Genomic DNA, 15764 nt, shown 5'->3' with positions numbered 1-15764 from the left:
ATAATTTTTCATTAGTGTCATTTTTTTGAACTGAGATAGCTACTTATTGTTTTAAGGAATTCTTACACTCTAACATAACCTCCTGCCACAGTGTCATTCTTGATACTACCACCAGATAGTGCCAAAGAACAGAATTAGAAGTGCCAGACATTGCAGTTTTTAATATCACTGTAGAAATTCACATTGACTTTGCCAAATATTTACTTAAGTCTGTCTTTTAAGTTGTAGCCCTTAACCTTCGTGTTGTTAAAATCCATCCATAACTGATTTTATATTCTGAACATGCATAGCTCAATATGTTTGACAGGCAAACATTGGTTTTCATCCAACTAATAAATAAATAAATAAATAAATAAATGAATAAATAAACAATCACACTGTTCCTCAGTTGCGGGTTTGATGTGAAAATAAAAAATGAAATGAAAATTCTCAGACAATAAATTACACTCAGAATGAGGAGGACTCAAGTTGTATTACATTTATTTATTAATTATAATCCATGGTAATACACACAGGATGTGGTGTGGTATGTTGTGTTGTGTTCAATAATTCAAGGCAAACACTATGCAAACGCCAATTCAGGGCTTCATTCAAAAAAAATAAATTGCACCCATTTGAAATAAAACCCATTGCAAACACCATGTACCATCATATTATCATCATATCTGCACCAACAAAATAAACACAACTTAATGACTAGCTAATTACAATTAGACAGAATTCATTGTTTGGTATTTGTCTCACAGTCTTTCTGAGAAAGGAAACGTTTATTTGTAAACCGCATTCAAAGACATTGTGAATGTATATATGAATGAAAATATGTAACATGCAAACTAAGAGAGTCAGCAAGTCACATTCAACCAAGTCTGAATTAAGCACAAGTGATTTGTGTACCTGTGCAAACTGTATGTTGACTAGCTTAAATCTCTTGAGAATTCACATCCACATAGTCACACATTCACACCTTGAAGCTGCTCAGTATAACCACATTCTGATCTGCTGGCCACTGAGCAGCACCACTGAAGCAGCCAGGGCTTTTCCCCTAACCAGGTTTATCCTGCTGGTCCAGGTTTGAACTGACAACTTACCTTTGGGCCACCATTGCCCCACTTCTACACAACAGAGAGTAGTCATGGAAACAACGCCCAGTCTGGTTTTGGAGGAGCTTTGTCGAGTCTGAGAAACTGACCCTGATGATGTCATCAGGGTGACATGGACTTAGTCTTGAAGTCTGAATTGCTTGAGAAGATCACATATCAGCTGTCATTTCCATTTGTATTTATATAAAAAATAAATGAATAAATAAAAAATGATATGAAGGCAAGAGGAGTCTTCTCACACATTGTTGGTGTAAGAATATATGCTTATTCCATAAGTTCACAGTCAGGTCCCTTTCCATTTATCAGGCTGGTCCATATACCTTGAACTCCCTCAGGAATCTTTGGAGCTCATCAGTTTCCTATCACACATGTACTTCTGGACCCATGCGCTGGAACTGACATCGAGTCGCAGGAAGCTCTGAAGCCACGGACTCCTCTGAGCCCCTTCAACAAACTCCTCCAGTGTAATCTCACCTGCAGCACAGACAAAGCAACTCTGACTTAATTATTTATGGCTAAATAGCAAATATATTTATTTCTTAAGGAATAGGTTTCAGGGTTTCGATGGTTTTGAGTTTGCAGTCAACATACCATCGCTGTTGACATCGACCTCTTGAAAAATGCGGTCACAAACTTCTTCAGAAGTGAGGCTCCCTATTCCTGATCCATCAGATGCAGAGCTTTTCTTTATCCTGTAGATTATCTGTAAGACAAATCCAGCAATTTTGAACAACATGTTGTTAAACCTACACGACTGAACTCCATGAAATTCTTATATGACCATTTTAAGTACGACTGATGGAGAGTAACAGCAACACACCTTCTTTGTCATCTGATTGTCAAACGGTTTCAGTTTTCTTTGGTTTGGACACAAAAACTAGTTGGTTAGGTTTTGCAAACAAAACGTATTGGTTTAGATAACAAAAAGAACAAGGTTTGGGGGACATTTGTTAGCTTAAAGATACATCATGCATTTCATACGAGGATGTCACACGTTACTTTGGGTTTGGCACGGAACACCAACAGTCGTCTCTTGAGTGAAAGTTCTGCACTCTTTTGTCCTAGCCACCCACTTCATCCTCCTCCTCGCGCAGACAGTGTCACCCATAAACTACTCCAGCTGATATCCTCCTTTGCTCTTTTTATGACCACCTAACCATGCTCATAATTATATGTTGTACTGAGTTGCTTGCACATATGTCCAATACAGCCTTTACATGGTGAGGACAGACTAAATTAGACCGATTCTGATGTTGTAATGATATGTAATGTTGTTGACGATCTGTGTGGTTTCTTAGCAAGAGTAGCATTATATTTTTTAGGGATGGCAATGTCGGTGTGAGGGTCTGCTAGTTGTTCAGTTGGTCAATTGGTCAATCGATCCACCACTTGAGTCCAGACTATGCCATCAAACTACTCGAATGATTACTATAAAATGTTGTTCGGACAATCATTGTGGAGGATCAAGAGGATTGATAAATAAAAACTTTAGATGTAGTCCCATCATCAGGTAAATACTTGAGTTTGTCCATTACTTTATCAGCATGCTGACGTGTTAAACTTGGCGAACATTAACAATATACCTGCTCGATAGCAGCATATTAGCCTTGTAATTGTGAACATGTTAGCATGTGGATGCTAGCACTTAGCTAAAACTACAACTGTGCTTAAAGTCCGTGTAAAGAAGAAATACATTTTTGTTATGAGTTTGTCACACCACAGAAACATGTGTCATTGACCACTGAGCCAAATTTGAAAGATTAAAAAAATTGCCAAGTATATAAAATTAGGTCTCAAAATCATGGAAAAACAAGCACTTCTCTCTGCTGTGAAACACTGGGGGCGTGTCAGTTAGAGGCGCTGGAACCACACCCACGCAGGGAGGGGAGCCTCCTCCGTGTACTGTACAAGGACGCAACCTACAGTGACAATGGAAGCTAGCAGCATCATCGGACTGACCCAGCCGGACCTGTTTGAACCATCAGAGCCAGAAACTGACTCTGAGTCAGACACTGATAGTGCTCAGCCTCGTTCCTCACAGTCCATGTTTTACATTACACACAAACGTAAAACTCCAGAACGCGTTACTCTAATCTGAGCACTTTTTCAGTGAGGAGTAATCTTACGCGGTAATATTACCTCGTAAGATAAGTATATAAAATGAGGTATATAACATTAGTATAGTATATAAGTAGGCTATATAAAATTAGGTCTCAAAATCATGGAAAAACAAGCACTTCTTTCTGCTGTGAAACGCTGGGGGGGGGGGCTTCCGTGTACTGCACAAGGATGCAGCCTACAGCGTGACGGTACACGTCATGTTAATGACGTCGGTGCCCCAGGTGTACCCGCGGACAGTTTATAATCATATAGATGCTGTTATAATGTGTAGTGATTAAGATCCTGACCCACCAAACATCCTGGAAAGTGACGGAGTTAAGTTTTTGGCGCTAAATTACATAATTATACATAATCACCATCAGTAAACAGGATGCTGTCTGACTCTGTCAGTCGCGGGGACGGAGGCTGTTTTCTGGGGGAAGGCTCCCTGAATTCTCGGTCAGGAGGGCTGACGGTCGCGGTGATTTATTTTCATCACAAACACTCGGTGAGTTAAAGTTTTTGCCGGTGACAGATGCTGTTTTCTGAGCAGAAATGTGAGGGAGAGTCGGGAGGACAGACGCTTCTCCACATACAGCTGTGGTATTTGTTTTCCTCATATAAGTTGCCAAAGACAGTTACAGTTACTACGTTACTTTTGTTCAGTCCTGTAACGTTGCTTTGTGGGACATTTCTCTGTATTTAGTTGAGTGAAGGACCTGTGTAGTTATCAGACTGTCAGACCGACACGCCCTCGCTCCGCGCCTCCGGATTATCCGTTCACACTGGGACGGCTCACCAATAATGCGGCCCTGATACGACCGCCACATACCGCCGGTCGGACCCGCCGTCAGCAGGACGGAGAGGGTCGGGCTGCGGCGGCCACATATGCCCAGTGACCAGCGTCAACGGACTCTGCAGAAATCCAGACATTACCTGGTGATAGTTGCTGAAACTGTCAGGGGTAAAGTGGACACTGCAGAGACGGGTGTTGGTGGTGATGTTTAACTCCCCACAGTAACGTTAGCTCCTCTTGACAAAATCGATCCACCGTTTCCTTACGTTGTCATCCGAAGGAAACTTAAATAAGCTAACAGCGCTGTCACCCTGCACACTGTGGCATCCAGGAAAGATGCAGAGCGATGTGGAGGAGACATGACTGGTTAGCTGACTGGTTGGCTGGTTAGCTAGCTGCAAACTATTGTAAGCAATGCTATCAACGACTGGAGAGCGAGTGGGAGAACCGCTGAAGCTGACGCGCTGAACGTATTTATACCACTTTCGCAGTAGGGCCTGGTTTATGCAAATCGTATGGCCGCGTTACGTAGCGCAGCCATGATTTGCATGATTTCTGACCCGCCCATTAAATCCTGAACACAGAAATGTTGAAAAACAGTTTGTGAGCCTAGCTCCAAAATTAAATTCTAAATGGTCGAATGGCTTTTACATGTTTTAAGTAAACACATTTATGACCTGTTTAATGTGTTTAGAAGAAAATGGCTGATTTTGCTTTAAACAGACTTTAAGTACAACCAGAGAGCTGCATGTGTGCTGTAGATTCCTCGTCCCCATTTGTTGTTCAAAATATTGCTTCTATATAATTCCTTAAAAGTGAGAAACGTCTGAATTAGGCTGGACTTGACCTTAATTCAGCATCAGAAATATCTTAATATTTGACAGTTGTGTGAAGTATTTACATGTTTTCAGTGATTATTATGAACAACTCTATGCCGCTAGGTTGCTGGAATTCAAAGAAGCATTAAAAACACAGACATGTTCTTAAGATCAAAATGGATCTTTAAAAATGCTTTTATAAAATCTAAACTTTTTACCTTAACAATCTTCCGTAGTTCACTTCTGTCCAGGCGGCCATTGTCATCGTTGTCAAACACCTTGAAAGACCACCGCAGCTTGTCTTCAATTTTTCCACGCAGAATGAGATTAATTGCAGCTACATATTCTATAAAATCCATTGTGTTGTCCTGAAATAAGGGAAAGATTATTAGTTGGACGCTAACAAAGAAGGCTGGGTCAGATTAAGAGAGAAGTGTTGTGCTCAAAGTAATAAAAACCCATTTCAAAATGGTTTCAGGGCAGGAATAAAAAAAGAAAAGAAACTGTTACTTGGACTTCAACAATTTACTTATAAGTGGCTTTTTTACTCACATGATTCATGTCAAATGCTCGGAAGATGCTGTCCATGTAGTCTGATTCAGGTGTACCATTCTGTACTCCGAACAGCCTCTTGAACTCATGCAGGTACAAAGATCCACTGGGGCACTCCATGATGAATGACCTGTAGAGGTCCTGGATGCCTTCTAACTCCAGTTCTTCTTCCTGTGACTGTATTTGCTGATTTTGACCCATACTGAAATCCAAACCCTACCACTGCAGTAAAAGCTAAGAATTTGAGAGAATGTGAGTGAAATTAATCAATACAGAAGCCTTTGTAAAGTAATATTCTTAAGGCTGCCAGGAGCAAATTGTTGAGCGTCCACCTCATGGCTGTCACTGACAGTTCCTTCAACAGCTCAAGGGTCGTGAAGTAGGTCGTGTATAATAACTGATTCATGTGACCCCAACCAAGAAGCCTATTTTTAGCCATGGCATCTGACTCTAAGTCTTTGACAAGCTGAGTTTGAACAGTAATCCACACACCTGATCCCATCTTGAACCTTTAGTGACCCGAGGACACCAGTAAACATAACACTATATCTACACTAAAATGACAACTTAGCATTGGAGACCCTTTTCTTGTGTGTAGATATACTATGTACTGTATGAATTAGTGTTAATAACGGAATTTACAGCACGGATACAATGGTTGGAAAAATATCTTTATTCAGTACTATTTTAGATACTAAAGCTAACAATTGACATTGAGAGCATCACATTTTAGATTTTCATCAAAAGATAGATACAACAAAGCTTGGGTTCTCTGTGTACAAAAAAAAAAAAAAAACCCAGCATCTTTGCTAATTTACCCTGACCAAAAGTATTTTCCTATCAATGGGAACTTGTCTGTCTGAGATTCCTCAGGCCTATTAGCTCTGAGAAGGATTAGTTAAGTGTTAGAATTGCAGATGGCTGTTGGGCCAACAACAGGTGAAGACACAGCAACAGTAAGGCTGTTTATGGGGCATCTTGTTAAATGCTTCATTGATGTTGAAACCTCTCAGGTTCTTTACAGAGGTCAGCGTATCAGTTCTTCAGGCGGTTTGCTAATTTTGTTGTGTTAGCACCTCTGGAAAGAACTGGTCTTGGTGGACTGATGTTTTTGTATCCTTTGCATTAAGTTGCATTAGCATTGGAATTGACAACACTGTAATGCCAATTCTGAAAAACACTTTCTGAACAGCCCTAACCAGTCATCCTAGTGAGGGGAGCTGAACTAGCTCCAAAAGAAACATTCAGACATTTTTCCTTTAACCTAAGGAAGGAAACTTATTTTACACAAAATTCGAAGTGGCTTTAGATGCAACACCTGTCACAGAAGCTACAGCTGATCAAGCAATCATAGTTAACGGGAAAGGAAGAGTAGAGGAAGAGGTTGCAGGAAGGGAAACAGTAGATGAAGTTAAGCTGATAAGGCCATAGAGGAGGGGGAGTCTGGGGAAACCACGAGCCTTGTTGAAACTCACGTAGTGCCATCTTGCTCTTAGATGTCCCAGAAATTCAGATGGCTGATTGTTTTAAAGGACACTTTGTATGGCTAAACTGTCAGCCTTTTCTGAATTAAGAACTCCAGAAACAAGACTGCTGAGGGAGTGACTGTGGTAAACAACTGGTAAGCAGAGCTTGAAAATAAATGCAAGAGCGTGCAGATTCCAAAGCCGATGAAAATGCATGCTGCATGTAACAGGTGTTCAAAACAAGGTAATAGGAGAAACAAAGAAACTGAGACATTCTGATCAGATTACTTTATACTACTTTATTATAGACACTTTATAGCGCTCATGAGAGACGGGGAAAGGCTTTTAGGGATGACAACGAGTCTTCAACAAGCTCAAACCAGAGCCACTTTCTTGAAGCTGTGAAAATGTTTAGCAAGTTCAACAGTGTACTAGAATTAGCTAATGTCAAAGAGATGGAAAATGGGCAAAGAAGAGGTGCCAAGATTCACTCCTCTCAAACAGGGCACAAAACATATAACAGCCCTGCCCACATATGTGAGTTATGTTAAACTAATTTGATGGTACAGAATATATGATGGTGTTACGGTGCATTGTTTAATAAAATGAAATGAAATGAAATAAATACAATAGTCCAGCCCACATTTAAGGGAGGTTAGCTGAGATTGCGCCCTCTCTTCAATGACAGATCATTGGACAGTGCGTGATAGAACGGTTAATCCTCCCAGCCTCAGCTTCTCAGCGGCTCTGGATCTGAGGAGCAGCTATCCTGTTGTCCGGATCTCCATGAGCAGGGTCTCTCTGAGCTGGATCTGTCTGCATTGGACCTCTCTGAACTGGATGCCCCTGACTGTATGTATCCTCTTCTTCCTAAAAAAAATCTGGATATCTTCTAAACTTTTTAGAGTTTAGATTTGACGGTGAATTGTAAGTCTTACCGGCCTTGTTGGACATGTTGCTTTTGTTTTTACCTGGCAGGCAGGGGGCAGGCTACGCTACCCTAACATTACTGTGATGCATGTCACACGAGTCTCACGCTGACCTATGAACTTTTACGAGAGTTTGAATACGCTGTGTGGGGGTAGCAGCACAGAAGCTTCACTCAACTGATTCATAACTTTAAAATCAGGTTTGCCACACACAGGTAATCCTGTAGAGCAAGAATAACTAACAGGAAGGAAGGGGTGTTAGGGGTTCTGACCGAGAGCAGGCGGTTTCTGTACCTCGTAGTCCGAGGGAACCACCTTATGGTTCTGAGAACATGACACTTCTAAGAAAGAATTGAGCTTGTATTTCAGATATTTGTTAGTGGAGATGAGATATCAGCACACATTTGTAAATTCTGGAAAGAAGGACATGACAGTGACTTCTCATGTTTTTTGTTTTTTTTACTGAATTGAATTCATAAGTGTTCAACCATGCCTTTAACAACAGTTAAGTAATCAGGTAGAACAATATTGCTTTACAGTATGCACTTAAACTCAGTATGTGCAATTAGGATTTCATCCTAGAGGTGTTAATTAATTGCCGACAAAGAAAATAAAAAATAATAAAGATAGTAAAAAAGCAAAGATAAAAAAGCAGACAATCATTTACTATTTACATGTAAATAAAAATAAAAACAATAACACTTTACGATAAGAAGGCTTTGACTTGAGTAAGCAAACTATATTGAATAATAAACATGCACTATGCAAATCATTACTTGAATAGGATCCAAATATGAGACATTTTTATTTGAATCCTTATAATATTTTTTAAGAGTAATAAAAGACAAAAAACAAACAAGTAATATTTATCTGTGCGTTCATGCTGTTAATTGTGAGATGTTCAGTGTAATTAATGCTGACAAACATGTCATAATGGATCCTGATTTGGCTGTGAGTGAGCTTGTGATTTTAGCTGGGGTTTTTTTGTCGTAATTGTTTTCCATTTGTCCACAAAGGAAAGGCATATGTGCTTTGACATTTCAGAAGTGTGCGCTCCTCCTCCTCTGCTCCATGACCCATCCAGCAGGATTCATGTCCAGCTTCACCATGTTGAGCACCCAGGGGTCCTGCTGTGCACCCCTGATGAACTCTTCCAAGTTAATATGACCTGTGGGTCAAAAAAGTCCAAGAAAGATTAATGTTCTCTGCTGATAAAAAAGATAAAAAACAATAATACTTTCCGGCTATTTTTAGTCCGCAAGCGGTTTCACTGCATTGTAAAAGTAATATGTGACTGAATACTTACCATCTCCATCACTATCTACAGCCTGAAATATTCGATCCACAACCTCATCTACTGTAAGTTGTGAATCAAAGTCTTCCTTCTTTGCGCTTTTCTTTAGCCGATAGATGCTCTAGATGGAAAAGAGAAAAAGGAAATATTGTGGAAAATATTGTCATATTAACTGACGTCACGCAATAATAGCAAGAATATATTTGACCATCTTTAGGACTTTTTGAAAACTAATACAGTTTAATATCACATCTATTTAAAAAAAACAAAAAAACATTTTGTTTTATTTTACTGGTACAACAGTTTGATTTTAAAGATTTCAAACAACACACTTGCAGTCTCACAGCGAAAAGATACAGACTTATATTAATTTTCAGTTTTGGTGTATAAAGTATGATTGAGCATGGCTCCAATATATATGGTTGCCTTGGTTTCAGGGTCCTAGTATTATGCATGCTGGCTTGCTGTCACTGTCAAACCAAAAGTACTTTAAGCAATAAGCAAGTCCACAGCCTCATCTACAGAGCCAAACAGTAGGTATGAACAGTATGAAGATGTTTAAACAATACTATAGATACTCTGTGCTGCTGTATTTGCCTACTTAAGTTTGGAATTGAAACAAAATGCTTTTTTTTCTGCAAGGATATCCTCTTTTCCATCTTCAGCAGATTTAGACTCACATCAATTATTGACCGGAGTTCTTTTCTGTCCACAAAGCCATTGTTGTCTTTGTCATACACCTTGAATGACCAGCGCAGTTTATGCTCCAAGTCTCCCCGGAAAACAAGATTCAGCGCTGCCACAAACTCAAGGAAATCAATTGTATTATCCTGAAAGGTAGGTTGAACGAGAACAAATGGGTCACATTTTCACATTTTGGTAATAAAAAACAATATGCCAGGCTGTAACAGCTTTTACTCCCTCACCCCATTTGTGTCAAAGGCTCGAAACATGTTCTCCGCATAATCAGACGCTTCACCTGTCGGCTCCACACCAAAGAAACGTTTGAACTCATGCAGAAAAAGTAGTCCACTTGGGCATTCCATGACAAACTTTTTATACATGTCCTGAAGCACTTTGACATCAATTTCTTGATTGTTCTCTGTTTGTTGTGCTTGCCCCATGGTTAGCTTGTCATTTGAAAAGTCCAAAGTCCTGTAGCCATGTAGTATGAGTGCGTAATCCACGATGGAGTGACCAGACTTGAAATGGGATCTCATACTCTTAGGTGTTTTTTATAACCCTGTGGAATCCCAGAGCTCCAGTTTGCATATGACAGAAGTGATTAGTGAGGCCTCAGGATTACCTCAGTATTAGCTTGGTGGGGTTTCCTCTCTAAGTTAAGAAGATCTGCAACTAAAGGTGAGTCTGGGCCAAACTTGTGTAAGTGACAGGCCTCATTATTAAAGGTATCTGTAGCCCAACAGTGTAGCATGCAGTATAATGCCACTGCTGATAACAAGGCACTAGATCAGCAATACTTATGAAGGAAGTCATGGAAGACGATATATGGAAGACGACGCAAGGCCAGTTTGGGCAGAGTGTGAATCAAACTGAGACTTGGATGTAATAAATGTCAGCATAAATGTCCTGGAATGCAACATTAGCATTCGCCTCGAGTCATGTATGTCTTTCTTGAGCCAGCTACCTTCAAAATTGGAATGTCTGTTGTTGAAAACTTACCAGGAAGCTTAGGTTATCAGAGGTCTTCCTCTCAAAATGACTCTGCCTAAAATGTGCCTAAAAAAAAGTGTTTTGAAGGTTAGAAATCCAAAAAAAGCTAAGGCTCTGGAGAGCTGCTTATTGTCTGGGGTTGTCTGTAAGAGCGAACTATTCCACATTAAATGTTGTTCAAAACTGAGTGCAGCTTTAGAAGTTAACCAGGCCATGTTCAAACATGTCATTAATATCAGCAGCATGGCTCTAGTCCAAAACTATACAGGCCACGTTTCGGGCCTTGAGATACATTGAGATATGGAAAAACTTGAAAGCCACCAGTTTAAAACACTAGGAATGGACTTGATAAATGACGAAAAGAAATTGGCCAAGATGACAATTTGTATCTGTGTCTTAATCCTTAAGTAAAGGATCTTAGTATCTGCTCCACTGCATTTACCTGCCAATTGGCTGATACCCAAGTATATAGCTGTCCTTAATCAGCTGTAGTGTTGTTTTTCAGTGCAGAAAAAAAGACACTAAGAGACTTAGAAGCTCTAGGTCATGCTAATTTGGAATTGGTATCAATCTCTTTTAATTAGATTGCACTAACTCTGAGGATAGGAGAGTGAGCAATATCCTACTGAGCGTATGTACAGAGTGGATCTCTGTGGGGGTTGAATCAAGACACTATAATTTTACTGTGTTAAAACAATTCTCCAACAAATTTCATATGTGTTGCTTTAAACTCAGTGTAGTTACGAATGATTGATATCAAGCCATCAATCGAAATCTTATAAGATAGTTGATTTGCTCTACAGTTAACAGTGTTGAATTGCTGACTTCTTGCTGACAAAACCATTGAGTCCTGCCAGTCAGAATAAAAAAGCAATGAAATAATCTCAGATCTAAAGTTTGGGATTTATTTCATACTAATGGGTTAGGGTTAATGGGCACTTTATAAACAGTGTGATTCACAATTGAGTCCTTGTTAGTTGATACGAGGTGGTTAAGATTAACGCTTAACAGGAGGTCTGCTAGAATGATGTCTGTAACAAGCTGATGTATTTTGAACAAGCTGTGATTAAATGTACAGAACATGTCATGATAAGGCACAGTATTTCTGGCTTTTTGTGCACATGTATTTGATATTCACAATGTTAATTCTGAAACTCTGCCCTATCGTCCTTTGGCAGCATATGCATACAGGATAGATTTGATGGTAGGAAGCCATCGAAACTATTCGTGGATCATGCCTCTTTACTTTCACTGGTGATCTGATCATTTGGCATTGTCAGGACTTGATCCATATTGCAATGACAACAGCAACAGGGTGCAAGTACATTTAAGGATCCCCATCTACACAAGGGTGGCTCCTTTACACCAAAATACCCATGCAGAAACACAGTGCCTCTTTTTAAAATATAATCCAAAAATACAGCCTCAAAAATCCACCAACATGCATGCAAATACAGACTGGATGTAACATATACTCAGGGTGAGGAAAAAGTCACCTTTGTGGAACCCCGATAAGCAAATTTAAGGTCAAAATCAAAATTTTGTCCAAAAAAATCAAATTTTTCGTCTCAGAAGACCATTATTCCATCTACCATTCTGTCTGTGATATTTTAGTAAGATTACGTATACCTATGTCTAAAATGCACTTTTCAGTGCTGTGTTTAGGTTGTAAGTCCTAAAAATGCAAGGAATCTGAGAATGGTTACAATTTCACCACTTCCTGATTGATCAGCAGCTGAAAGGACAACTGATGTCCAGATGTTCACTGTCCACCATCTCACTGTTACTGTTGCTGATCAATCAGGCAGCGATGACATAACAACCATTTGTCAGGTTTCCTAGGTTTATGGAAAACTACAGAACTCCTTCTTCATAACACTAGAACTTCCCACCTTAGCGTGACGTGACAGGAAAATGGCCACTGTCTGAATATCCATGGGTCTGCAGGATTTGTGACAAGGCAAATAGTTTGGAAGCCAATTCAAGTCAGCATACACAAGCGTCCAATGCAAAAGCACTGACAGTGGAATACAGTGAAGTGTCCGGCAGTTAACCTTGTGATATGTTAAATATTTGCACATTCATACATTCTGGAAATCTTGATAAGGGAGAAGGAGTACATTTTTTTTCTTGAGCTAAAGGGTTTAAATGCATTTCTTACTTGTCATATACTGATGTCATACAAAAATATCTTTAGTGCAAACATTTCTCATATCCATCCTTAAAGGTTATACAAATCAATATTTGTTCCGTATAGTATGGGGTGTCATTCGTTAAAATTGAAATTAGATTTACTGGAAGAAATATGGCAATTTTTCTACAGATAATTTGTTGTTTTTGTCTATTCTCTGGTAAGTGATATCATTTGTTACTCCTTATTTTATGCACATTACAGCCTGTCCGAAAACACAGCAAAGAGAAAGCCAAACTACCTGTGGGAGGCCAACCTTTGAGATTAATCTAAAATTAGCAGCTGCATCATGGCCAACTCTAGAGGTTTTACTCTTACCTACTGGTGCATCTCTAAGAGGATTTAGTGAATGGCACCAGGGTTTATTCTAAGCGTGTCTTTATTTGATTGGGAGCCTTGTTGTTTGCAATGTTATATGGTATTATAATACACATTTCCACACCACTCTGTAGATTTCATCTCCTGTATCATTTCATTCAGTGTGTATTTATGGCACAAAGCATGGACTGATGTAGCAAGGCCTCGTCACAGATGTACATTTGAAACACAGTTTTGAGGGTCAGGTTTGTGGAACACCACTAATTTACAATTCTAGAATACAAAGTATCATCCATTAAAATTTAATCTAATTTGTTGAGAAAGAAAAAAAAATAAGAGAAGAAGAAATAAATCGAATCATACTCATCAACAGTAATTACTGTAGGTCTGTGTTCGGGTCTGTGACTTGCTGGTACTCCTTCATTATGATTACTCTGACAGGTCACAAAGCCTAACAAGATTAGGCTGTTGATGGAGGGATTCTCCTCTCAGGGGTCGGACCTCCACTTCCACTCCCACTCCAAACTAACTCTTCCATTGATACATAATCCATGGTCAGATATTTCTTTTACATAACGTGAAGTCTGGCTTAACATTCTGGTGCTTCGTAGGGAGACTTTTTGTCAGGTATTATGCTAAAAAAATGGTAACTTCTATTACTGTCAGAGTGGCATAGCAATAATGTCTAAGCTTATGGCTTCTAACATGCCAGACAACCCTGTGATTGACATAGGCTAGCAGTGAGTCCCTCCTGATTGAGAAAGGTACAGGCAGGTTTGCTGCAGTTTCCACTTTTTGTCAACCATAGTTGAGTGTGTAGATCAGGCTCAGTTTGAAGCACAGTAGTTACTGAAAGACTGCGTTTTGTTCGCAGCCACAGAAGAGAAAAACGTCCCTGTTTATGCAATGTTACTACAGTTTTTTTCCTGCATTTTTCATATCAGAGCTGTTCCGAAAATGTAAAGCAGGTTACCAGCTGTGAGCCAGGCAGCACAAAACCAGAAGTCTCCCAGCTAGGTTCATATCCCTGTCTCTTGAAAGGTAACAGTCTCATTAATGAGTGGATCAGAAGATGCTTGCTAACATTACAGCTCAGCCAAGGTGGACGCGAGGGATGTCAGTTTTCCCTCGATCCTGCTTTCAGTCGGCCAACACTGATTAACCTGTAACTAACTGATCGATGATTTTAAATGTACAGTGTGTAATTTCTGCTGCTAGAGGCCTCCCTGTCAAAACAAAGCACAAGACATTTGCAGAGTGATGTGTGCTGCTGCTCAGCTGCTGGCTGAGAACTAAGCCCGACCTGAGGAGTAAACGGTCGCATCGGTATCTGCTCGGAGCCAAAGCCGTTTACTAACAGGAGGAGAGCTCAGACATCGTTATTTTCAATTTTTGGGATTAAAAAAAGTCAATAACAGTTGCCCATTGACATCCCTACTGGAGACCAATGATGTTTACATCTCATGTGTCTCTCATTCATTAGTAGATTTGCAGTTGTTTGTGCACGCCGATTAGGGGTGGGGCAGGTTGTATATCAATACCAGTGATATGGGCCTTGTATTGTTTCTGATAGAAATGAGAAATGTTGTGGTATTGACACATGGATGAAAAGCCCCATGGGTTAAAGCGAAATAATATGTAATAATATTATTTTCATTCAGGTTGGTGTTACTGGATTCTATTGTTCTGTGGGTTTCTTTTTCTATGGCTTTTGTCCTTCCTATTCAAAACCCGACGGGGGCCAACACTTCTAAATACTATGCATGCAACACCAACAATTACTGAGCTCAGTGTTAAAACATATAATTTGATTTACACCTGACAGTGTCAACAGAATGTGAATGTTATACGCACCATATTGCAAAGCAATTGCATTAGACTGTACAGGTGTAGTACAGCTCCCACTGAGTGTCACAGTAATGTGATTAGTACTTCCCTATCAACCAGTTCAAGGGATTACAATTTGCTCACACAGTCAGAGGGCAAGTCCTTTTGATTTAATCGCTTTGGTTAATTTTTCTGACATCATCAGGGCCTCTCAGTAAAGCTTTGTAAATACAGTTCACCAAGTCAAACGCTTGAAAATATGGTGTGGTAACATAATGATGAACCTCAAATGATGTCCACTAGATGGCAACATCAGCTAAGTGTTTGAGCTTTGTGCTGCAAGCTTTAGTTACAGTGTGAATTTGTATTATACATGTCATGGGGGAATTATTGTAATCCAGAAATGAATGCATCACAATTATTAGTTGTCAAATGAATTAATTTCTATTACATGATCAGTGTTGCTCCGATTATACTCAGCATCGGGCACATATTATGTCATTGTCTGTAACCGCTTTATCCTTTTTCAAGGGGTTGCGTGGTTTATTACTGGAGCCAATCCCAGCTGTCTCCAGGCGAAGGCAGGGTACACCCTGGACAAGTCGCCAGCTCATCGCAGGGCCCTCAGGAGCGATTGGGGTTCAGTATCTTGCTCAAGGACACTTCGACATGCAGCTCAGCTCAGCCGGAATTTGAACC

The 15764-nt window shown here is 39.8% G+C and overlaps 2 protein-coding genes across 2 annotated transcripts; both read right to left on the bottom strand.

Annotated features, from left to right (window-relative positions):
- Nucleotides 1-478: 478 nt before the first annotated feature.
- On the bottom strand, nt 479-5725 carry LOC115579980 (guanylyl cyclase-activating protein 2-like). The gene is made up of 4 exons (XM_030413767.1): nt 5367-5725; nt 5033-5182; nt 1692-1803; nt 479-1574 (listed from the first exon to the last, which is right to left on the bottom strand). The coding sequence occupies exons 1-4, from the start codon at nt 5565-5567 to the stop codon at nt 1432-1434; spliced, it is 606 nt and encodes a 201-aa protein (XP_030269627.1). The 5' UTR covers nt 5568-5725; the 3' UTR covers nt 479-1431.
- Nucleotides 5726-6985: 1260 nt separating this feature from the next.
- LOC115580674 (guanylyl cyclase-activating protein 2-like) lies at nt 6986-13112 on the bottom strand. The gene is made up of 4 exons (XM_030415253.1): nt 9982-13112; nt 9736-9885; nt 9068-9176; nt 6986-8929 (listed from the first exon to the last, which is right to left on the bottom strand). The coding sequence occupies exons 1-4, from the start codon at nt 10273-10275 to the stop codon at nt 8802-8804; spliced, it is 681 nt and encodes a 226-aa protein (XP_030271113.1). The 5' UTR covers nt 10276-13112; the 3' UTR covers nt 6986-8801.
- Nucleotides 13113-15764: the final 2652 nt, after the last annotated feature.

This window comes from Sparus aurata, chromosome 4 (assembly GCF_900880675.1).
Source record: "Sparus aurata chromosome 4, fSpaAur1.1, whole genome shotgun sequence".
NCBI lineage: Eukaryota > Metazoa > Chordata > Actinopteri > Spariformes > Sparidae > Sparus > Sparus aurata.
The sequence above is the reverse complement of the archived record's forward strand: the minus strand, read 5'-3'. Positions and strand labels throughout refer to the sequence as shown.

Bases quoted from the DNA above. Each gene is read 5' to 3' on its own strand.
- LOC115579980 (XM_030413767.1), bottom strand. From the start codon at position 5,567: ATGGGTCAAAATCAGCAAATACAGTCACAGGAAGAAGAACTGGAGTTA. The intron at 1,804-5,032 runs GTAAAAAGTTTA...TTTGTCTTACAG, and splicing joins AACTACGGAAGATTGTTAAG to ATAATCTACAGGATAAAGAA. The intron at 1,575-1,691 runs GTATGTTGACTG...TCTGTGCTGCAG, and splicing joins GGTCGATGTCAACAGCGATG to GTGAGATTACACTGGAGGAG.
- LOC115580674 (XM_030415253.1), bottom strand. From the start codon at position 10,275: ATGAGATCCCATTTCAAGTCTGGTCACTCCATCGTGGATTACGCACTC. The intron at 9,177-9,735 runs GTGAGTCTAAAT...TTTTCCATCTAG, and splicing joins AACTCCGGTCAATAATTGAT to AGCATCTATCGGCTAAAGAA. The intron at 8,930-9,067 runs GTAAGTATTCAG...TTTGACCCACAG, and splicing joins TGTAGATAGTGATGGAGATG to GTCATATTAACTTGGAAGAG.